Source organism: Rhinichthys klamathensis, unplaced genomic scaffold (assembly GCF_029890125.1).
Source record: "Rhinichthys klamathensis goyatoka isolate OS25496 unplaced genomic scaffold, OSU_Roscu_1.1 h1tg000391l_1, whole genome shotgun sequence".
Taxonomy (NCBI): Eukaryota; Metazoa; Chordata; class Actinopteri; order Cypriniformes; family Leuciscidae; genus Rhinichthys; species Rhinichthys klamathensis.
This window is the reverse complement of record NW_026606894.1, coordinates 80,448-106,290: the sequence shown is the minus strand read 5'-3', so window position 1 is coordinate 106,290 and position 25,843 is coordinate 80,448. Positions and strand designations below refer to the sequence as shown.

The 25,843-nt window shown below is 39.1% G+C and overlaps 1 protein-coding gene across 1 annotated transcript; it reads left to right on the top strand.

Moving 5' to 3' along the window:
• Positions 1 to 3,793: 3,793 nt before the first annotated feature.
• On the top strand, positions 3,794 to 25,412 carry si:ch211-136a13.1 (HHIP-like protein 1). Its single transcript, XM_056234195.1, has 9 exons — positions 3,794 to 4,124; positions 11,362 to 12,008; positions 15,846 to 15,989; positions 18,082 to 18,410; positions 20,191 to 20,317; positions 20,491 to 20,636; positions 21,571 to 21,652; positions 23,841 to 23,923; positions 24,379 to 25,412. Exons 1-9 carry the CDS (start codon positions 3,846 to 3,848, stop codon positions 25,302 to 25,304), a joined length of 2,763 nt encoding a protein of 920 aa, XP_056090170.1. The 5' UTR covers positions 3,794 to 3,845; the 3' UTR covers positions 25,305 to 25,412.
• The last annotated feature ends 431 nt before the right edge of the window (positions 25,413 to 25,843 follow it).

Below are 25,843 nucleotides of genomic sequence, written 5' to 3'. Positions count from 1 at the left end.
AGGCTTGACCATCTGCTACGAAACTGCATACGAAATCGTAATTACGCACTACAAACAAGCCAGAGATCACTGATAAAGAAGCATTCAATTATGCAACACTAGCTCTCTCTGTCACACATTAGTTTCCCCTCTCACACAGATGCATTCATTGCCCTCCAAAGACGATAGGAAAAGCGAGCCATTTCCATTTCCCCCAGAAGAAACTGCAATGGTGTAGTTTTTTAGTTCGTCAGCAGGGATTAACTGGACCGTGCTGTGACCAGACAAACCACACTGTCCTCTCAAATTGGTCTTCTAACGACAGTTTGAGTAAAATGCTGGACCAGACCCGGTCATCTGGTAAGGGATCAACGGAAGAGTGCAATAATTTCTGCTGTCTCTAATCACAGAGTTTTGTAATCACACAATCTGTTTTTCCACACTGCTACTAAATATAGAGGCGGAAGCCAATTCTAATTTGAACATGATTGAGGATTATTATGAGGATTACTATCTTTATCTCATTTTCAAAACAAGTTAACCTGTTATTGATGGGTAGAACGAGATTATCCCCCCAAAAAAATAAAAATCATAAAAAGTTTGGATTTATTTTGTTTTATTGTCATTAATTGAGTTTTCATTCATTCTTTGGGGAAAAACAAAACAAATGTTGCGTAAAGATTCTTTTTGGAATGTTTGGAACGATCTGGAACTCATTTGAATCAACGGCTGGATTCTTTTCCATTCTACACTCATCGCCTTTGTGTCATCATGACCTCAAAACCCTTTTATCTCCAGCCTTTTATTATGCACTATATTCTGTTTATTCACCATCCTCAAGGACCATCTGAACTTCTCGTCATAACACACACAGAGCGTGACTCAACAGTTCTACAGGGCCGTTTAATCTCCATGATAACGTTCAAGTTCATGCCGCCCACAGACTGGAACATTTAATGTGCGATTACATTAGTGACATTTCACGTACAAAAAAGAGTTTTATATTTCCAATCGTGTAGCGATGTAAAGCAGCTTTTCTGTTGGTCAGTGCAGCGAATTCATGTGACCAACTTGAATAGATGCAAAATAGGCAGGAAAAAAGACTTTTTTTTTCATCCTCACGCGAAGCTCCTGATTACGTTTCTATTTGAATGATTTGATTTCTTCTCGAAATATTGCAGAGCAACAGTAAATAAGTTGTTTTATTGGGAGACTCGTTTTCTCAAAAGTTGTGGCATTTTTTGCTTATTAAAATATGCATGTGCCCGTTCTCATCCCAATGCATCATATACTGACGCTTTTGACATGTCGTCTATATCCAACGCACATGGCACCATTTAGCGTCAATATGAGACGCAGATAGATATGGGCCAGAAGGCGCCTCCTAGCGGTCTAACCCTAACACTACCCCAGACCTAAACCTACCCATATCTATCTGCGTCTCATATTGACGCTAAAGGGTGCCATGTGCGTTGGATGTAGACGAAATGTCAAAATATGACGCCCTAAGATGAGAATGCGTTAGTGATTTCTATTACTCTAGGCCTGTCTTAAGTAGCCTACAGAAAGTGCATGCTGGCATAACATCACAAGAGTGGCTTCTAGGAGAAAACCCATTTGAAACTAGTTAAAAAAAAAAGAAAAAAAGAAAAGCTTTTCATGACCAGACAATACTCCAGATATAAGGACACAAATGCGAAGCTGAGCAGCTCTTAAAAGTCATATTATTCAGGAAGTCCTTCTTAGAAATGCTGCTCTTTAAGTGCCGGCCAAAACACACACTGCCACGTTCATCTTCTCTATCTGCTGTGTTAGGGAGTGTAGGTCACGTTGACAGCAGTCATTAAGTTACCCATAAGACGCAGTTTCCCAGAAGGACTCCACATGGTGTAGCGCTGAATCACCAGGTTCAGTTTACTGGACTTCCTTCCACGAATGCTCTTTAGCCTCTCACAGACACAGTGAGATACGGATCAAAACTTTGTTATGCTCTTTTAGCAAGAGTGCAAGTTTATTAAGTCCTTGGCAGACATTCATTGGCAAAGACATTCAAAGCAACTCGAACAACATTATAATGAAATAGAGTTCTATTTTATTAGATACATATACTCTTAAAAATGTATTGGCGTCGATGGTTCAATGATGAACCTTTATGGAATCGTTCCACTGCACAAATGGTTATTTATAGTAGAAAATGTTCTTTAGATTATTAAAATGTTGTAGAAAAAATGGTTCTTTTCGCTGGGAGGTTCTTTGGGGAACCAAAAAAATGCAAAGCAGCATTTCCAATTTCAAAATTGCAAAACCCCCCTTTTTGATCCTTTAATTTTAAGAGTGTAAGCATGCAATGATTAAACTTTAATTTCCAAAAGACACATCTAATATCATATTCAGAGCAATGGGGGTAATATGAACTGGGTTTACCCTCTCAGACTGAACATCAACAGCACAAAACAAGGCATCATATAATCTGATCTGAAACAAAAAGAGGGATTTCTGGACATTTGCATCAGTCTTTTCAAGGATGTGACAGATTAACTTCAAGTCTAGTTTTTCCACTGTGTCAGTCAGATAAAGAATCATACAAAACCACCAACAGAAAAGGAAATTTTAACTAACTAAACATTTATCCTATACAGCCTTCAACAGTCTTTGTCATTTTGTGATTTTTGTTGATGCAGTGAAGGAACCTCGAGCTCTTGATCTGTGCTTATACGTGAGAGAACAGATGCTCCTCATGGCTGTCTGACATGGGAATCAAAAACAGATGAGAGACACATTCGCATATCTGAGTAACATATATATTTAGTGCAGACAGAGAGAAAATCTATGGTTTTCAACAGAACATGCTCTCTGTTTCATCCCAAGCTGCCTATTATACAGTATTTTAAGACATCATATGCTTTTTTGAGCCAATTATGTAAGACTTCTTTATATGTTATTCTATTATGTATAGTATGTACTGGCGAATGTACAAGCATTCCAAAACCTCATTATTACAAAGTGCACTTCTTTAAAGTGTACTTAAGTGTACAAAGAAAGTCTTTACACTTAAACACACTTAAGTGGACTTTTTCCAATCATATTATATTATCTTCAAGCACAGTTTAAAAAAAAAAAATATATATATATATATACTTCAAAGATTTGGAGTTTATGTAAGCTATTCCAAATAGGTCACTGGGTCAGTGAGTACCAGTTTCTGTTAGGATGCAAAATCAAACCAAACAGTGTGTTTGCAAAAGAGCCGTAAAATCTGTAGACATGAGACCCGAATCCTGTAGAGACAAACCTCATGAACCCTATGAACACACAGAAAGCGATGTTGCATCATACTAAAAATGTCTTTTAACACAAAATGTAGCATGGGAGGTTGAGAAGCTTGGTTGAAGATTCACACAGCCAATCAAAGAGTAACAAGCACCGGATTTATAGGACAATTACTTAGAAATGAAAGGACTAGCATGGCTTGAAAGAGAAAGAGGCATGGGTTCATTCGGGGGAGGGAGGCTGCAAGCGTTCAGGCCAGCCGCAAGAAGAAGGAATGCATCTGCCGAAGAATGAGAGAAAGCGAGGGAAAGGCAGAGGAGGAGACAGGGTGGAAAGAGGGAGGGAATAGAGAAGTGTGTGTTTGTAAAGATGTGTATGTGTGTGTAGCATGGCTGTTGAATGAGTGGGCCTTGTGTAGCAGTATTCCGGCTGTTTCTCTTCCCCTAGAGCCACATGTGTGTTTGTGTGTGTGTGTGCATTTGCACATGTTTGCGGGAGACACACCACCGGCAACCACTCCACCACACCATTGGTGTTTCTCAAACTCAGCACAAGCCACCTTTGTACGCAGACACGTGTGAGTTTTCGCCTGTGCAATGAGAGGAATGACAGTGTGGAGAGCTCAATGCTTGAGTCTGCTGGCGCTCCTGATCCTGATCTCTCCGCAGGGAAATGCCCACCCGCAGTGCCTGGACTACAAGCCTCCATTCCAGCCTCCCGAGCCCCTGCTCTTCTGCAAGGAGTACGCCAAATTTGGATGCTGTGACTTAGACAGGGATAACCAAATCTCCCAGCGCTTCTACCAGATCATGGATTACTTCGATCATTCGGGATTCATGGCCTGTGGGAAGTACATCCGCAGTATTCTTTGCCAGGTGAGTCTCAGGACAGCGTAATTCTGACTTTAATTGAATAACAGCATGTGGATATTTTAACTTTAGCCCATTCAATTCTCTGTATAATATAGAGACGTATAAGGATTGTTGTATAAATTGCGTCATTTTATTAATATTGAATAAATAACTTAATAATTAAGTCAATAATTATTTGAATTATTCATTCAGTTTTGATGCAAGTGATGATATTTTGTCTCATTCATCAGTGTTTATATACAGAGGAAGTTACATCATTGCGTGAGTTACATCATTTTTGTTTTGACTTTGCTTTTAGACGGCTGGATGACTCCTGCATTAGTAATGACTGGGCTATTTTTAGGAATGATGACATCAGTATAAACTGTGAGATATCTATGGTAATTTCATGTGAATTTTACACTTCAGTCTTAAAAATAAACACACACCAAAAACTAAAATCTCACAGTTAATATGTGTCTTTATCTGAGTGTTGGCATTCAGGACATCCCAACCACAACTAGTGTCTACATAATTGACACTTCAAGGCTGCTGGGATTAAATGATGCTATTTGACTATATGGTTTTGAGATTGCAGTGGGATTTGGGTTGGCAAAGGGAACACCTGATTTATTTGACTACTTAGTGGTGAAGCTGAGCTCAATGATTGCCTTTGTTGGGACATTTATCCCAGATACAGGGAGTTGCTTGTGTTCTCCAACCTGCAGGGAAGGAAAATATATGCTTCCTCTCACTAGGCATAGGATGTATCATATTCCTGTGCAAAGGTCACGGCAACAATGATATTAAATATATATATATATATAGAAAAAAAGAACAAGAGTAGGAAAGGCTACTAAATATTCATAATACATCAGATTTGAACCGATCTGATTGGTCGAACAGCATTCCAAGTTTCAATATTTCAACGGCACTGGGACTTTTCACTGTTTATATCAGCTTGTTTGTGCTTTCCAGATGTAATGGGGTTAGTAATTCAGGGAAGAAGGAGGCGGGAACATGCAAACGTTTAACATTTTAATATATAAATAAACACAAAAGAAAGTAAAAGTGGCAGCCCCTCATGGACTACTGCTTGCCACACCAGATTTTCGCCAGTCAATTGCGCCATGTGTCTGAAGGAAAGTATGATATTTCAGATGCAGGCGGTGACTGGCATAACTATTTTTTTTTTTACATAAATTTTTTCACCTACTATATAGTAGGGAAGTATGCAATTTCGGATGCACCCACTGTCTTTATGAGTGAGTCATTGAATTGTTCACTCAGCCGATTCGTGCAAAAATTCTGATTCGTTCAGGAACATAACGCCGCTACTGTTTGTTGCTTGGAGAAGTACTGGGAAGAAAAATCTGGGATATATTGTGTCGAAAATCTAAGTTACATACCTTCTTTTTTACTGAAGTGTTAAATAACAAGTGAGTACAGTCTGTTCTCACGTAAATGCATCTCTATAGCACGCATTGTGTTTTATTGTGCAATTACTGCGTGCATATGATACGCAGTTTTCGCGTGCATTTGATACGCAGTTCATTTGCGTGTAATACACACACACCCCACACCACTACTAAACCTACCCTCTGGGGTCCTTCGGCCCAAATGGACCCGAGGCATTTAAATTAAAAAATATTAAAAATCATATCGGAATGGTCTGAAATTTGGTTACTTTGTTGGTACTTGGTATGCACCCAAAAAAAAATTGGGGACAGGATTTGAATAGTCTAAGTGGTTGTAAAAAAAATAGTAACACTCAGGACCTTCGGGTCCAAATGGACCCCCATAGGAAATTAATGGGAAATTGGCAAAAATGTGAAAATACAGAGTTTTTTTGTGCGTACAATCTACAAATCAGCCACGATCCAGAAAAAAAGCACACAACAGTGAAGGGGTGAATCTATAAAACATCAAGAGTGCAAAACAGACACATCCACACACACACACACACACACACACACACACTTTTATACACACAAACACACTTTTATACACATACACACTAATAAATTCAGATTACATATATCTGTTTTTTAAAATGCTCAGTGTGTCCACCAGATGGCATCCATCTCATTTCAAAAATTGCTTTCATGAGGCCTAGGCTTGACTCTAAAATGAAATACAGCTTTAATAAAAAAAAAAAAATTTTTTTTTTTACAAATTTAAAAATTAGGTTATATTCAATAGGAGAAAAAAGAGGTCATAATCATTGCATAAATATTAATTATAAATCATAAAATTATCTCAAAACACCAAAAAAGAAAAGAAAAAATATTTTAAAAAACAAGTAAAAAAAAAACATTATGATTTTTTTTTATAAATATTAATCCCGCCCTTCGGGTCCATTTGGACCCGAAGGCCCCGACTGTGACTGTTAAATGAAGGACCCCAGAGGGCTAACCAACCCATGCGTATCATATGCACGTAAAAACTCATTTTCGTGTATAAATTGCACGATAAACACACGGCGTGCTATAGAGATGCATTTAGTGTGATGGGGTTGGTATATAACATCAATATCACACTCTCAACAACGTTGCTGATATTGGCTGCAATTCAGAGGTTGCAAAGCACTTTTGCAAAGCTCATTTTATTGCATAAATAAATAGTCGAATTTTCCAAAATAATGAAAATGCAATCAGTAGTCTTATTCTCAGACATGCCATGTTCTTTAGGCCACACTTTTGAACACCCTCTTGAGGTTTATAATGTTATCACAGACCACAAATGTTTGTTTCCTATTCTGTTTCAACAGAGAAAAGCTTCAAGCCAAAGCTGTAAACTCATAATTGCCTAAAGAGTGAATGGCACAAACATATAAGCTAATGGATTTGAGGTGCAGTAGAGTGGGGCAAATGTGTTGATGAGTGAAACCCTGCTGAGACCATCTGTTGAACCGAATCCATCAGCGGCTTGATAACAACAGAGATTGTGATCTCCAACAGAGTCTCATAATTACAGAACCATATACACAAAATTATATGAGGGACAGAAAAAGAGGAACACAATGACTGGACAAAAACTCACAATAGGATCAGAAGGTATGGATAGTACATCTGAAGATAAGCGAGCGTGGGGATTGGTGATTTTTCAGCATTGTTTAAGTGTTTACTATAACCTTGCATGCAGTCCTTAACTGTCACCGTCCCGTATACGGGACGCCTAACTTTACTTTGCTATATTACTATTAAATCCTAATCTAATTATGACAAACTATATATGGTTGGAAAGGTCTAAGACTCCTAAATAGATATTTTACTGCTGTTTTTTGCTACAAATTATGTAGGAAGAGTAACCGATGAATTTTTGACAAGAGTGCACCTCAAAAAAATCTGCGTCATAACAGGAGTTCTGACCTTTGTCACAAAAAGTTGACGCACACACCTTTAATAATTGAAACTTTGGTTTTCATGCTAAAAGTTCATAATAAAACATATAATCTAGTATTTTTCAATATAAATTATAATATAATATTATCCTCTAAAAAGTATAATATATATATTGTCCTCTAAAATATAACATTATCTTTTTTTATCGCCTTTTTTATTACATCACGTATTTTAGTAGTTATCATAAATTAGGTCTCATTTGAAAGCTTACAAACTCAGAATTCATACTGTGAAACCCGTTTTGAAATTGAACGTTGCGTTACCATAGAAACGGTACTCTAAATTATTTTATCAGGCTCCTCCCCTTTTGGGCATCATTATATTTCATAATTTATGATCAAAACCTTTTCTAATCCTGACAAAACACATAGTCCGAAAGGTCTAAGTCTCAAGGTTCCAAATTTTGTGACAGAATTGATATTTGGACAGAAATTTATTAATTTGTTAAGGCAGAATGTATACAACTAAATTCAATGGAATGTATGTCACCCGGTGGCTATTTTTGGTACTACGCCTCAACAAAATCTCATGGGAACTTCAATTTATGTGATATCAACTTCAAATTTGGAACACAACTTGGTTAGATATATGGCTTTGATTTTATAGTAGTTTTATAGTAAAAAATATTTTGTAAAATATATATTTTTTTATAAAATAAAAAATATATAGTACAGTATATTTGATTTACTGTAAATTTTAACTTCCATAACTTTTTCATACTTTCATTTTTTGAAGTGTTTTCACTTCAGCAATAATCTGCTGAGTGTTTCCTTTGAAACAAGACCAAACTTGGGTCTATTTTCCAAATCATTCTTGAATTACAACCATTTAAGTTTGAATAGTGCATTTTAACCCCCATTCTCAAAAAGGGGGGTGACAGCGAAGGGGTTAAACATTCAATGTAACACCTCAACTAATCTTATATGATATCTATGAAGTAAAATCAGATGAGAAGTCTGTTATTAGTCATTTGAGGGTGATCTTTTACCACATGTCCTCAGAAATCATGTCCCATGATGACTTACAGTTTTTATTAGGGCTGAAAACTACAGTGACATTTTGTAGATTCAGAAGTTTACTTGATATAGACACTCATTTCAGTTTTTTTTCTCTATGCTAGCAGGATATTACATAACCATGTGTGTTCTTTAGGAAATGCTGGACTCATTTATACCACATAAAATAGGTTTATATTTCGTTTGAATTGCAATCAAACATCATTAGAGAGACCCATCTGCATCTCGGCTATGTTACAAAGTCTGCAATGTGTTACGAGCCGAGATACCCCATCGATCCAAACCACTTTCTGGTCCATTGTTTGTTTAATGTCACTGTAGTAATCTCAGATGATTTCCAGTCCCGAGCTGGCACAGCATTGCCAAGGCTGGTTCAGTCCTCTGATGGGTGTGGTGTTGTGGCTAAGGCATAATGAAGGCTTGGATAGTCCAAAATGTTCAAAAGTCACTGTATTTATAGCTCACACCATCATGACCAGCTGCTGGATTGAATCCCGGGATCCCGACAGCAGAGAAGACGTGCAGAGTGCCACGTTTGCCAGACTATGAGGAGGATGGAAATGAAAAGGCTTACACAGCAAATACATTTCGGATGAATTAGCTATTTGAGCATTTATAGGGTTAACTGAAGGTTTATTGACGATGGCAGCAAGTCAGTGTTTATGGGCCAATGACAGGACGCTATTTTGTTTGTGGATCTATCATTTTATTTTATTTTTTAAATGCAACTCATGCATTTCAAAAATCAAGGTTCTTTATTCAAAACATATCTAAAATGTATTCATATTCAAAATAAAGGTTCTTTATTGGCATTTTATGGTTCTAATCTTTATTTTTAAGAGTGTACTATGACTGTCCTGATATCATAAAGAGGGAAAACCATAATTAAAAATACACACACACACACACACACACACACACACACACACACACACACACACACACACACACACACACACACACACACACACACACACATATATATATATATATATATAAACCTTGGCATAATTATTTATTAGCATTTATTAGAAAACATTACTTTAACAAAACCACTTATTATCTGAAATATACACTCACCTAAAGGATTATTAGGAACACCTGTTCAATTTCTCATTAATGCAATTATCTAATCAAACAATCACATGGCAGTTGCTTCAATGCATTTAGGGGTGTGGTCCTGGTCAAGACAATCTCCTGAACTCCAAACTGACTGTCAGAATGGGAAAGAAAGGTGATTTAAGCAATTTTGAGCGTGGCATGGTTGTTGGTGCCAGACGGGCCGGTCTGAGTATTTCACAATCTGCTCAGTTACTGGGATTTTCACCCACAACCATTTCTAGGGTTTACAAAGAATGGTGTGAAAAGGAAAAAACATCCAGTATGCTGCAGTCCTGTGGGCGAAAATGCCTTGTTGATGCTAGAGGTCAGAGGAGAATGGGCCGACTGATTCAAGCTGATAGAAGAGCAACTATGACTGAAATAACCACTCGTTACAACCGAGGTATGCAGCAAAGCATTTGTGAAGCCACAACACGCACAACCTTGAGGCGGATGGGCTACAACAGCAGAAGACCCCACCGGGTACCACTCATCTCCACTACAAATAGGAAAAAGAGGCTACAATTGGCCAGAGCTCACCAAAACTGGACAGTTGAAGACTGGAAAAATGTTGCCTGGTCTGATGAGTCTCGATTTCTGTTGAGACATTCAGATGGTAGACTCAGAATTTGGCGTAAACAGAATGAGAACATGGATCAATCATGCCTTGTTACCACTGTGCAGGCTGGTGGTGGTGGTGTAATGGTGTGGGGGATGTTTTCTTGGCACACTTTAGGCCCCTTAGTGCCAATTGGGCATCGTTTAAATGCCACGGCCTACCTGAGCATTGTTTCTGACCATGTCCATCCCTTTATGGCCACCATGTACCCATCCTCTGATGGCTACTTCCAGCAGGATAATGCACCATGTCACAAAGCTCGAATCATTTCAAATTGGTTTCTTGAACATGACAATGAGTTCACTGTACTAAAATGGCCCCCACAGTCACCAGATCTCAATCCAATAGAGCATCTTTGGGATGTGGTGGAACGGGAGCTTCGTGCCCTGGATGTGCATCCCACAAATCTCCATCAACTGCAAGATGCTGTCCTATCAATATGGGCCAACATTTCTAAAGAATGCTTTCAGCACCTTGTTGAATCAATGCCACGTAGAATTAAGGCAGTTCTGAAGGCGAAAGGGGGTCAAACACAGTATTAATATGGTGTTCCTAATAATCCTTTAGGTGAGTGTATATATATATATATATACATGACATTTAAACTTTTCTTTATACTATTTCTAAAATGGGTGGATTCTGACTGGCTATCGTGTTTTTATTGTTCATCAGCTGAAAAAAAATCTTCCTGAAAGTGATTCCCACGACCTTCTTCTGTGTCCTCATCTCTAGCTGTGGTGTGGACTTCCCTATTCTCAAAGATCAATTATTATTTTTAAATTACAGTTATCGCCCTTGCATTAGAACAATTATTAATACATTAAAGTTTTAGTTATCATCATCTTTAGGTGCAGTCACATTTACTGTTATTCTGCAAATTTTCCCAGACGAAATGCATGCATATTGTGTATGTTGACGAACAGAAACTGCTTTGTTTGAAAGCAACTTCTGTGTAAGCTGTGCTTTAAGAAAAAGGCAATGGACCTTCTTTACAATCCGAATTCTGCTTAAAAGCCGAATCTTAGACTCAGTGTCCTGAAGTAGCTAATGTTGATAAGTCTTTGAGAAACTGTCAGATAATAATAATGTAAAATGTTGATCCGTTGATTTGCTTGTTTCAGGAATGCTCCCCTTATGCGGCACATCTGTACGATGCAGAAGACGCCAACACCCCGATGCGGGAGCTTCCCGGACTCTGTGGAAACTACTGTGGGGATTACTGGCTCCACTGTCGGTACACTCTCAGCCTTCTGACCAACTACAATGAAACCTCTGCTATTGAAGAAGACCGAAGCAAGTTCTGCAAATACCTTGAGCTGAAAGATCCAGAGTACTGTTACCCAAACGTCCTCTCTGACGACAAGCTCAACGCCAACCTGGGAGATGTGAAGGCGGATCCGCAAGGCTGCATACAGCTGTGCCTGGAAGAGGTTGCGAATGGTCTTCGCAATCCTGTTGCGATGGTACATGCGAATGACGGCACTCACCGCTTCTTTGTCGCCGAGCAGCTGGGTTACGTGTGGGTTTACTTGCCGAATGGTTCTAGAATTGACAGGCCGTTCCTGAATCTGACCAGGGCGGTTCTAACATCACCTTGGGCAGGAGATGAGCGAGGGTTCCTCTGCATTGCCCTGCATCCTCAATTCACGAAGGTGAAAAAGGCCTACGTCTACTACTCTGTGTCTGTGAAGAAGCAGGAGAAGATTCGCGTCAGTGAGTTCGTCGTGTCCGATTCAGATATGAATATGCTGGATCACTCCTCGGAAAGGTGAGAGCGAGAGTCATTTCAACACAGATAAGGAAAGCATGTCAGTAAACATGGCAGGACAGTCTATCTATTTATCCATCCATCCATCCATCCATCCATCCATCCATCCATCCATCCATCCATCCATCCACCCATCCGTCCATCCATCCATCCATCCATCCATCCATCCATCCATCCATCCATCGTCTGTCTGTTCTTATTATACATTTTCTGGCTAGGCTTTCTCAAACCAGTTTCAAAGTTTATGTCGTCTTCAACTTTTATTCATAGTTTCGATTCAAAATCTTTTTAAATTTAATAATCTTTGATAATTGACAATATGCATCAAATGCTGTGGTTCAAGCTTAAAGTATACACTAAGGGACATGATTTGTTTTTGTTAGAAATACATTTTTGATACATAGGCTATCATTGGCACATATTATTTCATCATTCATCCTCACGTGTTCCAGATATTATGATTTCAGACAGATACTTGCTTAAACAACAATTATTTTTGTAGGCCGTACTGTATAGCCCCTTTCACACAGCGCACTGATCCCGGGAATTTGGAGATGGTCCTCACTGCAGAACACGAAATCCAGTGGGAGGAGATGGATCCAGATCCAACTCCTCCCACCTTGCATATACCTAAACCTACCCATCTCCACCCCCTGATCCCTAACCCCACCCCTAAACCTACCCATCTCCACCCCCTGATCCCTAACCCCACCCCTAATCCAACCCTATCTCCGCCCACTGATCCCTAACCCCACCCCTAATCCTACCCATCTCCACCCCCTGATCCCTAACCCCACCCCTAATCCTACCCATCTCCACTCCCTGATCCCTAACCCCACCCCTAATCCTACCCATCTCCACTCCCTGATCCCTAACCCCACCCCTAATCCTACCCTATCTCCACCCCCTGATCCCTAACCCCACCCCTAATCCTACCCATCTCCACCCCCTGATCCCTAACCCCACCCTTAATCCTACTCATCTCCACTCCCTGATCCCTAACCCCACCCCTAATCCTACCCATCTCCACCCCTTAGATCTGGATCCAACTCCATGTCTGGATCCATGTCTGTAAACTGGAATGAAGCAGAGACCAGGAGCTCCTTACTATCCGCGCTGAAGCTGAGATCGTTCGCCAGCTTTGTGGAACGGTATGCGATGCGTTAGTGTATATGTTTTCGGCTCGTACGTTACACGTGCGTGAATGCTAGCCTGGAAATCCAGACCCAAATCTGAAAGATTAAGGGTCTACCATTGAGTAATGGCGGCAGAGCCGGACAGTAACGGAGTACATTTACTTGAGTACAGTACTTAAGTACAATTTTGAGGGATCTGTACTTTACTCGAGTATCATTTTTGGGGATTACTCATGACTTTACTCAAGTACATTTGAGAGGCAAATATTGTACTCTTTACTCCAATACATTTCTATCCATAACCGTGAGTACCCGAGTAAAAAAAAAAAAAAAGTAAAACAAAAAGAAAAATCTCGGAAACCCTCAATTTGTTGGTTCCCTCTCAAACGTGATTGGATTGTGCAGGCGCCACTGATTGGGACAGCCTATCAGCAATCACTTTCAGCTTTCCGCCAAAGTCAACTCCATGGTCAGATTTTATATTACACATTAATGTAAGCCAAGCATTTGGTTTGATGTTCTTGAGTATGTGGTGTGTTTAACACAGTCAGGTTCAAATGTGGCAGTGGCGTAGCCACGAGGGATTTCTGATTTCTTAAAAGAAAAACTTCAGGAGGCAAAATATATTTTTACTGATTATGTGAATTACACTGCGGAAACCAAAGTAGGCTACTACCCAGCGAATGAAGAAGGGTTGGCGCTCAGTCTCCACAGTACATAAAATATTAATTTTGTTTTACTTTATTTTTCGGGTTTGCATTTATGAGGAAAAAACAATGTTATGGACTTGTTCTCCGTTACGGACATGAGCGCTCTGAAAGCGGCATAAAAAATGCTTTAAAACTTTCACAGAGACATCAAACAGAAAACACAAAACCTTTCTTTAACCTGAATTTCGTCTTCGTTCCGACACTGACAAAGAAAACACTTGTTTATTAACAAGTGTTTATTAATAAACAATTAAAATATCTCCTTGCTATATTTAACATATTCATAATCATTCCTTTTGCCGGTTCTTTGTGACAGCTTTTAGGTGCTTTATTGGCAGTGCCACCCTTACATGTGGTGTGTGTGTGTGTGTGTGTGTGTGTGTGTGTGTGTGTGTGTGTGTGTGTGTGTGTGTGTGTTGTCCCCGCATTTAAAGATGGGACCCCCCAAAAATTTGATTAAATTAAATAAAGCAACATGGTAAAAATATGAAAATGACTTCATTTTACTTTCAATTCCTTTTACATTCTCCAGGGTATTAACATTTTTCATAACTCCATGTAGGACGTTTCTGTGCATAAATGTAAGCACTGTGGCAGTAGATTAGTATTGCAATATTTAGAAAATCTACTCTTGTACTCTTGATACTCAAGTACTTTTAAAAACAAGTACTTTAGTACTTTTACTTAAGTAGACATCTGACTGTAGTACTTTTACTTGTACTTGAGTAAAATTTAGCAAGGGGTAACTGTACTTTTACTCAAGTAACAAAGCTCTGTACTCTGTCCACCTCTGAAAATCGCCCAGCTCGAGTGGCGGCACCAAGTATGCATTCGAAAATCTCACTGCACGCAATTGGATAACACTACGACCAATCACAACAATACGCCCCATACGCTTCGCTACCAGCGGCGCTAACTGGTAGATCCGGTCGGCAAAACAGCAAAAACGTCCTTCTTGCAAAGAAACGATTCGAGCGCCGTCTTCTGTTCCTCTTTTAGATAAAAAGCCATATCTAACTCGCTCATTGTAGCGGCCAAAGCCGTTTCCAACAACTGGTGTTCATCCATAGCCATCTTGCAATGTTTACTAATGACGTCACAGCGCTGTCGTCATCTGTTTAGCTCGCCTCTGGCCCGCCTATATCAGAGACACCGATGTGATTGGTGCAGCTCGGCTACAAGTGCATAGTTAATGAGCATCATTACTCGATGCCAGAGTGACTCGCTGAGAGCTCTGGATTTTCAGGGTGTGTAAACGCACTCACAGATTCCGGAAAATCACTGGCAGTGTGAATGAACCAAGATCAAACGATCCTGGGACACAATATCTGTGTATTTTCCAGAAATCTCTGTGTGAAAGGGGCTAATGTCTCGCAGTGATAGTGATGTATAGCTATTCAGATCTTCTCTGATGTGGTGACAATCACAATCAACAAAGGCTAACCACAAACCATTCGTTTCACAACAGTTACTTGCAATTTCATGTCTCACATACAGATGTCAATAAAGAGTCCCAAAAAAAGTTTTATATTTTGTATCCTATTTGATGCACCAGGCTTGTGTGGCTCAAATATGATATAGTGAGAATATGGAGCTCAAACTCAAAGATGAAAAATCACCTCAATTTTATGATAATATGTCAAATAAACCTTCCTCAAATTTTTTTTTTTTTTTTTTTAATCAATAAAGATTTCACAGCAAAAAGACACATGAACCAGAATTTTTTACATACTAAAAGGCCTTTCATTGGCTAATAAGGTCTAAACTATCAGACTGCAGAAGGCATGTATTAGATTGTGTGCAACATGTTTTTCAGCAAAGTTGTAAGTGATGTTGGTAATTTAGAGGCTTTAGAGATTCATGTATCATTAGGATTTATAGGGTTAAAAGCTTTCAGATTCAGATTCTGAAATACAGGACTTTCTATCCAAGAACTTTCTTTTAGATGTGTGATTGTTGTCGGTCACCGTGATGCTTATTTTGGTTAACAGGACACTTCTAGAGGTTGATGAGCCTGCATCAAACCACAATGGAGGTCAGCTGCTGTTTGGGCTGGATGGCTATCTGTACATATTCATAGGAGATGGTGGCAAAGCAGGAGACCCTTTCGGGAAGTTTGGGAATTCTCAAAACAAGTGAGTAATCTTCACACTCTATATTTGCCTTAATGTTATAGAATGTTTTATAAATCCACCTAAATAGATTCATTTATACTAATAATTTTAATTGTTGATTCAAGTAGAAACGACTCTTCAAGGCAACAGTTGCAGGTTATACGTTTATTAGCTCATTAATCAAATTAGACAAATCAGATATATTATATAATAAAATGATCTAAGACTGCAATTTTTTGTGTGGTAGAAAATGACCACGTCGACCAAACAAAACAGTGTGCTTCTTGCAGTCTTCTTGCCCTTGATACCCAACACCATAAAAGTGGTCCGTTCAAGTAAAACAAAGTGTGGATCACAAGCCGTATGGATGACTTTAATGGTGTTTTTGTCAATTTCGGAGCTCAAAAGCCTAATTTAGGCAGTTTAAATCTAGAAGTTTGGCGTACATGTGCCCCAGTTGAGTTATGCACATTTAGCCAGACCGCCTCAAAATATTAGCGTTGGCTCGCCACCCTCCTTTCCCCGTGACATGAGCAGAGCTGGCAGTGCCTGCCGAATATAGAGAGTGGCACGATGAAACTCACAGTTTCACAAGCCTTTCATTCTTACAGAGAAACCTGTCGTAGCCACTGCAGTCTTGGAGTCCTGGTGTCGATGACTAACAGAGGAGTGTATACTGGCTTGTACTGTATTGACACTTTGCATTTTGAATTGCAGTGTTGCGTAGTTACTGATGGTCTTCTGTACCACACACATTATTAAAAAGCTTCGTCTTCAGCTTTATATCAACCTTCTGTGGTGAGAAGATCTAGATTATTACCTACTGTATGCAAGCCTGTAGAAGCAGGTTTCATTTATTTGTAGAATAAAACACTATCAGCAATCACAGTAACTTTAAAAAAAAAAGGGCTCTGATTTCTGGTTAGTTTTGAATGCATGTCACATGTCAGTACCTAGCTACTTTTGAATGGCTATAAATAAAGTGAGTAAAGCAGTACATTTCTATTTTTTTAATAAAAGCCTCTTTGCAAAGCCTTTAATATAATCACAATGCATTTGATCAATATACTAATCATATGCATTAACACATAACACTGAAAATGTATGGATGAAACATTTTTTTTATTGTTTACATGATGTGCTATATCTGAATAGATGCCTCTTGTGCGTTTTAGGTCTATATATTTATTTATGGATTTATTTATTTATATCTGTAGCAGTATTATGTTTGTATAGTTTTTATTCATATTTTTTATTAGTTTTTGTATTTATATTTTTTTATTGTTATTTTATATGAATATTCTGTTTTCATTTTCATTTAAGTTAAAAGTTTAGAAATTGTGTGTGTTTTTGTAATTTTCATTTTTAAAATGTTTATACAGTTTTTATTAATTTTTATTTCATTTTAGTTTTTTTTTTTTAGAAAAATGTTTCCTTATCAACCAGCAGAAATAAAATAAGTTTACATTATATATTTATTTATATATATTTATTTATATATATATATATATTTATTTATTTATTTATTTATATATACTGTATATACATATATATGATGCATTGAATATATATATATATAAATTGAATATACGATATTATTAGGCCTATTCAAAAAGGCCAAATTATTTTTTTATGGTTTTAATTTTAGTAATAAATAACGACCCTGGTCTGAAGTTGATTGGTATTAACATAATAATCCATAAATCTAATCCAATAAATAACTAATCTAATAATTAGACAAAAAATAACAGAAAAATAACAAAGCAGAAAAAAGCTAAATTGAACGAAGGACAGATCTAAGCCAAGAGAAGCTTTAGTTCTTTTCACAGGATGGAAAATGAGCCTCTTCACGGACAGTTCAAGCCCATGCCAGTGTCAATATTGACATACGGCATTGTGGGACGTGAGAGGTCTAGCATGAGTTTAGCAATGATGAGAGAGAGAAAAGGATCAGCAGACGGTGCAAATGTTTACAGGGCAGGTTTAAACTACTATAGACTTACGAGTGCAATCTTATAGGATCAATTATTTGTATTACTTTAATCTAATACAAACCCTTTTTGTAAAACACAAATGCTTCTCTCAAGTGAAAACAAACACTGTGATGTTACAGGTCCACTCTTCTAGGCAAAGCCCTGCGAATCGACGTAGACAACAACGATCATGGCGCCCCCTACAGTATCCCATCAGACAATCCTTTTGTAGGAGAGAGCGACTCGAGGCCAGAGATCTACGCCTACGGTGTGAGAAACATGTGGAGATGTTCAGTCGACAGGGGCGATCCAGTCAGCGGCCAGGGCCGAGGCAGAATGTTCTGCGGGGATGTTGGGCAGAATAAATATGAGGAAGTGGATCTGATCGAAAATGGAGGGAACTATGGATGGAGGGCAAAAGAAGGCTTCTCCTGTTACGACAACAAACTGTGCTCCAACTCGTCACTCAGTAAGCAAGCCTTTCAATTTTCAAATTTAATTTCAGCATGTACAGTAGTGGCTAAAGGTGATTTACAGGGAGGACAGTTAGTTTTTAATGATCCTACAAGTTCAATAGGAATTTGGGCCAAACGACTGCAAAGTCGTCCTCAAACCAAAGCATGGTTATATACCTAAGGTGCTCTCTACTCCATCCAGAGCGCAGGGCATGATGAACGAGAGCTGCATTTACTCTGCAGGTTTATGTTTGAGAATATACATTTTAGACACGCGGAACAGCTTTTTGAATGCTTTGGAGGCCGCACCAAAGGGCATCCAGTCACGAAGCAGAGGATATCCAGATGGACACTAGCCTACTCCTCGACGGGCCAACAACGCCCCATCAGAGTAAGAGCTCATTTCACTAGAGGCATGGCCTCGTCCTGGGCCTGGTCCAGTGGTGTCTCCATTGGTGATATTTGTGCGGCGGCCGGCTGGTCCTCGCCGTCCACATTTACCAAGTTTTACAATCTAGAAGTCCCTTCTCTGCAGGCACAAGTCCTTTCTGTCTAGTGGATTTGGCCTAAGCCGAGCCCAGACCACTATGAACTCTCCCCCCCTACTATATGGGGTAACTGTGGCTATTGGCTATTGCTGTAATACCTTTGTGGCTCCGATCAGGGTCTGGGCTACTGGTAACAGACTATTGCCTTCTCTTACCTAACCAGCTCTCGGCCCTTCTAGTGCCTAGGCCATACAGGTTTTCTTGGAACGATTGTCTAGGGCAGGATCGACCTCTATGAGTTCTTCCTGGTTTACGTTCCTAGGCGGCTCCGACGTAAGTAAGTCACGTCGGAGACCCTAACGAAATGAGTATTCCCTATTATGTCTTGGTTCCTCTAGGCTCTGCTTGGGCTTGAGGTCAAGTATATCATTATAGTCATTATGCAGCCATAGCATGGCGTGATTGCATTGGTTCCCCATAACAGAATCTAGCTACGCAGTACGAGTAAAGTATCGAAAGGGAAGGTACTCGGTGAGATATGGGAATGAGTACTGTTACTGTGAGATACGGGAACTGTTAGTACTTAATCTGAGTATCCTATGCCAGATCGTCTGCTTTTATAGCCAAATGCCACGCCCAAATTGGTGCGATCTGCCGGGCTTCTCTGCCATAGGCTCGTGTAGCTCCGCTGCCTCGCCATTGGTTCCTTTTATTAATCTGCACGAAGCAATGGCCGTGCAGTTTCACTGCGTAATTAAAAAGGCTTCAGATAAAAAAAATTCGGATAAAAAATAAGTTTTCCCCATAACAGCGTCTAGACACGCAGTACTCGTTCCGGTATCTCACGGAACCGAAGTTACGTAGTGACCGAGTACGTCACCTTATATTACCCATTCTTGGGTAAGTACACTGTACACATACGGTAAAATAAAGTGCAACCATTATTTTATATTTCTTGATGTCAAATTACAAGGTAACCCAGAAAATATTGATGGTTACAGTAATTTGATCAATTTTGTGCACTTTACAAATGTTGAAGTAACGAATTTGTTGTATTGGACAAGCCAATCTCACCTGTAGGCTAGTATATAATCAGACAACATAAAAGCCTGTCATTTTATTCTCATTAAAAAATCTGTTCTGAAGAAAATATTTGAAAACTACTTTCTTATAAAGTTATCCTTTCTTCATTTATTTTTAAAGATTTTTAAGAATACAGCTCCAGTTTTCACAAACTGCTGTTGGTTCCAGTTGAGTTTTGAAGAGTTTATGAGAGAAAAATATCTTTATTTTGCCTTTTCCATAGACGATATCCTTCCGATATTTGCTTACCCACATAAAATCGGCAAGTCTGTAACTGGCGGCTACATCTACAGAGGCTGCCAGATGCCCAATCTGAATGGTCTGTATATCTTTGGGGATTTTATGAGTGGGTACGTATGTTTTCTCTAGTACTTGAAATATAGTCCAATATAATAACATATAAACAAGAATATCAACACAAGACTAATGCATGCTACTTTCCCATAATGGCTGATTTATTTCATTGTTTGTATGATTACTATGCACTGAATAAATCAGACTTCTCCCATTATTTGCATCCTAGGCGCCTGATGTCCCTAAAGGAAAACACTGAGACGGGAAAATGGAACTATAAGGAGATTTGTATGGGCGCTGACAAAACGTGCAGTTTCCCTAAACTTATAAACAGCTACTACAAGTATATCATATCATTTGGCGAAGATGAGGCAGGTAACTTGAGAGCAGCTCTGTGTGTGATTATTTTTAGGGTCTTCAACAGCTTATTATTTTCTCTAATATACAGTCATCAATATCAATTTTTAGAAGGAAAGGTTTGAGTGCAACAGTCGGGTTCCGGAAGTAAAAGCTCCATTAATTTTCTCCATAGGGACATTGATTTTGAACGATAACTTATAAACCTTTAAAGTCTGTGTAAAGACATGCTGTAAGCTACAAGGTTGTTCATCAGTGTTATATTTGCTTCTGCATTATTTCAGCAGAATTCCTGGTGATAAATACATTACCCATGATGGTGTACAGAAAATTACACCAATAGTTATTTGGCTCCGCCCACTTCCATGAAGTGTTTCGAATTATGTAACGAGTCGATCTCTCTACATTCAAAATGTTTGTATATAGTACAAATCCATATTTTTCAACATTTAAAATCAACATTTGTAAATCATTTTAAATCACTAAAGCCATTAAGTACACATTGTACCTTTGTCATTTTGTTCCGATCTTCAAAAATGTTTTTCTTCATATCAAAGTTTGTAGTGTTGTGATTCACCTCGTCCCTGGTTGGCTTGGTTCATGGCTTATAACTCTTTAACGAAGACTTTTATAAAATTCCTTTGGGAAAAATGAATGGAAAAAAGACTTTGGGAACCCAGTGCCACTAAAAAAGGGGGTGAAAACTGTTGCACTGGATTTAGTTTTAATACATTGTTTTTCTTTTAATTCAAGTTTATGAATTAGACAGCTCGTAAACATACTTTATTACTAGAAAAAAATTGAATAAACCATTAAACATGGAAGTATTATGCAGTCATTTAAGACATTTCTCCTTATTTGGAACCTTTTTGGCATAAAGGGGTCTTTAATAGAGGGTTCTAGAACCCCACTGAACCGTTTTTTCCTAAGAGTGTGTGTGTGTGTGTTTCAGGTGAGCTGTACTTCCTTGCGACGGGAGCGGCGAGTGCCACAGCCAGAGCCGGAGTGGTGTATAAAATAGTGGATCCCTCGAGGTACACACACTGTATTGATACTGACACAGACTTTAAGTTCTGTTAACATCCACTTAATAAAACTTCACAGTTAGGGTTTTTATACTGACTTTACTAGAGGTGTGATGGTAATGCAGAGCTGTAGGAGAAAAAATAACCCCTCCCCTGCCAAATTTGATTGTCTATATTGATTATACCAAAATGCCTCTTAGAATATATCAAAATAAATTAATAAATGAAGTGTTAGGGTTAGGGGAAATAGCTTGCACAAAATAAAAATCCTTTAATTTATTCTCTCCGATGAGCAATAGTTAAAGTTTTTTTTTCTGTTGTTGTTCGATTATGTGTGTAAGCACTGGCAGGACCTAAAATTAACAATCGCCAAGCGCCAAATGCGAATAATAAAACAGGTGTTGGCGAGTATATGAAATAGTGTTAATCGCCATTTTTATGAATTCTAACAATGCAATGTTGTGAAATCATAACAGTAAAACAAACATGAAGATCGTTCGTGACAATTAACAGGCCAGCGCTGCATCGTCACGAGACTTTAAACCTTGGCCATTTAAATATTCAAGCGCAAGAAGACGGTAAAAAATAACTCAATTCGTTACTTGCACGCTGTATGGAAAGTTTTGTGTGCGCAAACATCTGAAGCAAATACTGAATTGAGCTCTCTTTCACGTCTTCTTGCTCTTGAACGGACAAATTCACAAAAAAATATTCAAAAATGCCCGTCTCTGCGAGTATCCAAGTAAACCTGGTTATGGCTTAAATAAACGTAAACAGTAGAGAAAGATGTATACCAGTATCAGTGTATTGGATCCGTGTATTAGTCTTAAAGTGACAGCAGCCTAATATTTAAGCTGCTGTCTGTAGATTTAATGTTAATCAAACAGCAAAAGGCAAAGAAACGAAATCCTTCACTGATCTTGACCATGGCCGTAGCCAGCTATGAGGTCGCCGTGAACGGGAGCGCGCTGTGAGTGAGGGCGCGGGTGCAGCCTCCGTGTTGCCAGATCCACCTAATGGAAAGGTGGTAGTCGTCTCCTGGACCTGTTTTTCTGATTTAATGTGACACTTTAGGAAGTTATTAAAGTGGAAATTTGCATGTTAGGGTTGGTGATATATTAATCTTATTTCCAAAACTCAAGCTTTGAACTTATTTCGGATTAATATTATTATTTTGTTTTGCTTTGCTTGTTTTTCATTGCAATATCTGGCAACATTTTACTGTCGGCACTAATAAAAAAAAAAAGCTTATAGACAAACTGTAATTGCATAAAGCTACCACATTCGGTAAGACAAATGCAATGATTATCTGTAAATGTATACAACTATCAAAAACAATAGCATAATACAGATCTGTATGTTACAGAATGAAATTTTCCAAATAACTTACATGCTGTTTAGTTAACCTTTCACAAAGTCATTATAAAAATATTAATTAAAGCAGTGTTTCTCAACTAGCAAATCTATTCAGCCAGCATATTTGTGTTTGATCTGTGTGAATTACAGAAATATAAGACTTGCTAGACCTACTTTTTTTTCTATATTTCTTTGCACAAAACTCTCCAGAAAGTGCCATTTAATGGTTTATTTTTCAAAAAAAATTGTGAGAGACTACCCCACACATAATTAAATCCAAATTTAAACCCTGTATATATATATATATATATATATATGGCAAATTCCTTAAAAAAAAAAAAAAGTGTCGCAGCTTAATGTCCATGGGGAAATGTGGGTCCAATGGCCTAACCATTATTATAGCACAATTCTTTACTCAACACCCTGGACCTCACTAATTTTCAAACCCTGGTTACGGCCTTGATCTTGACTGAATAAGTTTTGTACCTTTAATAAGGATTAATCTATGTTTATTTATGAAGACTATGCAGTGTTTTTTTTTTTTTTTTTTTACCTTTGATTACTTTATTCAATGTCTCTACCTGAAAACAACTGTTACTTGTCTTTAATAATGTATAGTTAGGGTAGTAGCTTTAGCTTTGGTATCGAAATTGGAATAGAGTGTGTCATAACTGCCTTTTTTTGCAAGAACAGTTTAATGAAAAATGTTTGTGGCTGGTAAATTTTCTTAAGTCAACGGCCATTGGCAGATGTAGCAAAAAGCTAGTTTTAGGCGTACAATGTTTGTACTTACTGTTAAAAGCTGTGAAATAAACAGTTGGACATTTTCTTCACTATTTAGGAGGGCTCCTCCTGGCAAATGCAGCTTTAAGCCCACTCCAGTCAACATCAAGGGAAAACTGATTCATTTCAGTCCTAAAGAAGGTAAATAAACACTCATTCTTCCCATTGAAGGCGTGAGATTTGAGTAGGGCTGCACGATTAAGAAAAATAAAACCAAAATTGTGATATGGCTTAGTTAGTGCATATGAATGTGCTGCGTGTTTCGGACTGAAGCGCAGCACTGTGTTTATTTACACGTGAGCAGCTCTTGATTTGCCGGTGTTTTCAGCAACTCGGTTCACAGTAAATGCTGCTCCTCATGAACTCATGAGTCATTTTACCGTGCATTTGGAAACACATGTGCCAACCATCTTCATATACTAACAATTAGAAGCGCTTATCAACAAAAGATAAGCTTCAAGGGCTGTTTACAGTCAAATCACAAAAAATTTGGCCAAATCGTGCAGCCCTGCAAACAAGCACAGCAATCGCAGTTAAATCACTAGAAAGGGTGATTGTTCAGCTAGTTTTTTGACTCTGTTTGATTTGTTTCACAGAGTTTGTGATTAACAAAAAACCCTCAACGACTGCCATTCCCAAACCAAAACCGACCAAACCCAGTCCAACCCCACGATCGCGAGCACCACAAACGCCAACTCGCAGGACGCCTCCAGCGACCACAGTCCGCCACTCTACGCCTCGTCCACGTGCTCTCCACACGACCCCTCGGCCACTGACCCCCGACAGGCCCTTGTACTGGACCCCGGCACCAAAACCCAAAACCCCCGCCAGGCCCTCGTACTGGACCCCGGCACCAAAACCCAAAACCCCCTCCAGGCCCTCGTACTGGACCCCGGCACCAAAACCCAAAACCCCCGCCAGGCCCTCGTACTGGACCCCGGCACCAAAACCCAAACCCACCGCCCGGCCCTCGTACTGGACCCTGGCACCCAAACCCAACACCCCCGCCAGGCCCTCGTACTGGACCCCGGCACCAAAACCCAAACCCACCGCCCGGCCCTCGTACTGGACCCCGGCACCCAAACCCACACCCACCTCAAAGACCCAAACAGGCAGACCTGGGAAACGAGGTCGAGGGAAACCCAGGAGGAAAGGAGACCGCAGGGGTCGGCCCCGCTCCGGGACAGTGAGGCTGGTCAGCGCCGACGGGTGGAAGGACCGCGGCCGGGTCGAGATCTTCGTGCGCGGCGAATGGGGAACGGTGTGCGACGACATGTTTAACACGCAGGCCGCGGCGGTCGTCTGCCGGCAGCTGGGATTCCCCGTGGTCGAACGCGTGGCGAAGAGAGCAGAGCTCGGACCGGGAGCCAGCGAAGTCAGGATCCTGCTGGACGACGTCGAGTGTGAAGGAACGGAACGGACTCTGTTACACTGCAAACACGCCAAACTGGGCAAAAACAACTGTTCTCATGACGAGGATGTTGGGGTGGTGTGTGGCCATTATGAACATGCAGTGGAGTGAAAGACAATGATGCCACAGATCAAAAATACAACTGTTTACAGAGAAACTGTCCATTTGACAGAAAAAAAAAAAAAATAATATCATTTAAAATGACCTATAAAATTATGATGAACTGGAAATTCCCCCATTGCAACCAGTTTTGTTTTTGAATGAAGACACAAATGAAATATCATACTAGACTATATGGATGGAGAGATATAACAAAAATATGATTGAATAAGTAAACTGCACTCACGGGTTATACTCATCAATCAATCAAACAAACACACATTTTAATAATTTTTTTTTTCACACTGAATCATGCACTATTTACACTGCGTTGAGTTGTTGACCATCTCACACAAGAAATATAAATGTATTCACTTTTTAATATTTTGACAATACTTTACAATAAGGTTTCATTAGTTAACATTAGTTAACAAGAACTAATAATGAACTGCATTTATCAATCTTAGTTAATGTTAATTTCAACGTTTACTGATACATTATTAAAATCAAATGTTGTTTTTGTTAACATTAGTGCAACGTGAACAAGCATT

Excerpts from the sequence above, each read along its gene's own strand:
- si:ch211-136a13.1 (XM_056234195.1), top strand. The coding sequence starts at position 3,846 with ATGAGAGGAATGACAGTGTGGAGAGCTCAATGCTTGAGTCTGCTGGCG. Across the intron at positions 4,125-11,361 it reads TCCGCAGTATTCTTTGCCAG|GAATGCTCCCCTTATGCGGC; the intron begins GTGAGTCTCAGG and ends TGCTTGTTTCAG. Across the intron at positions 12,009-15,845 it reads CTGGATCACTCCTCGGAAAG|GACACTTCTAGAGGTTGATG; the intron begins GTGAGAGCGAGA and ends TTTGGTTAACAG.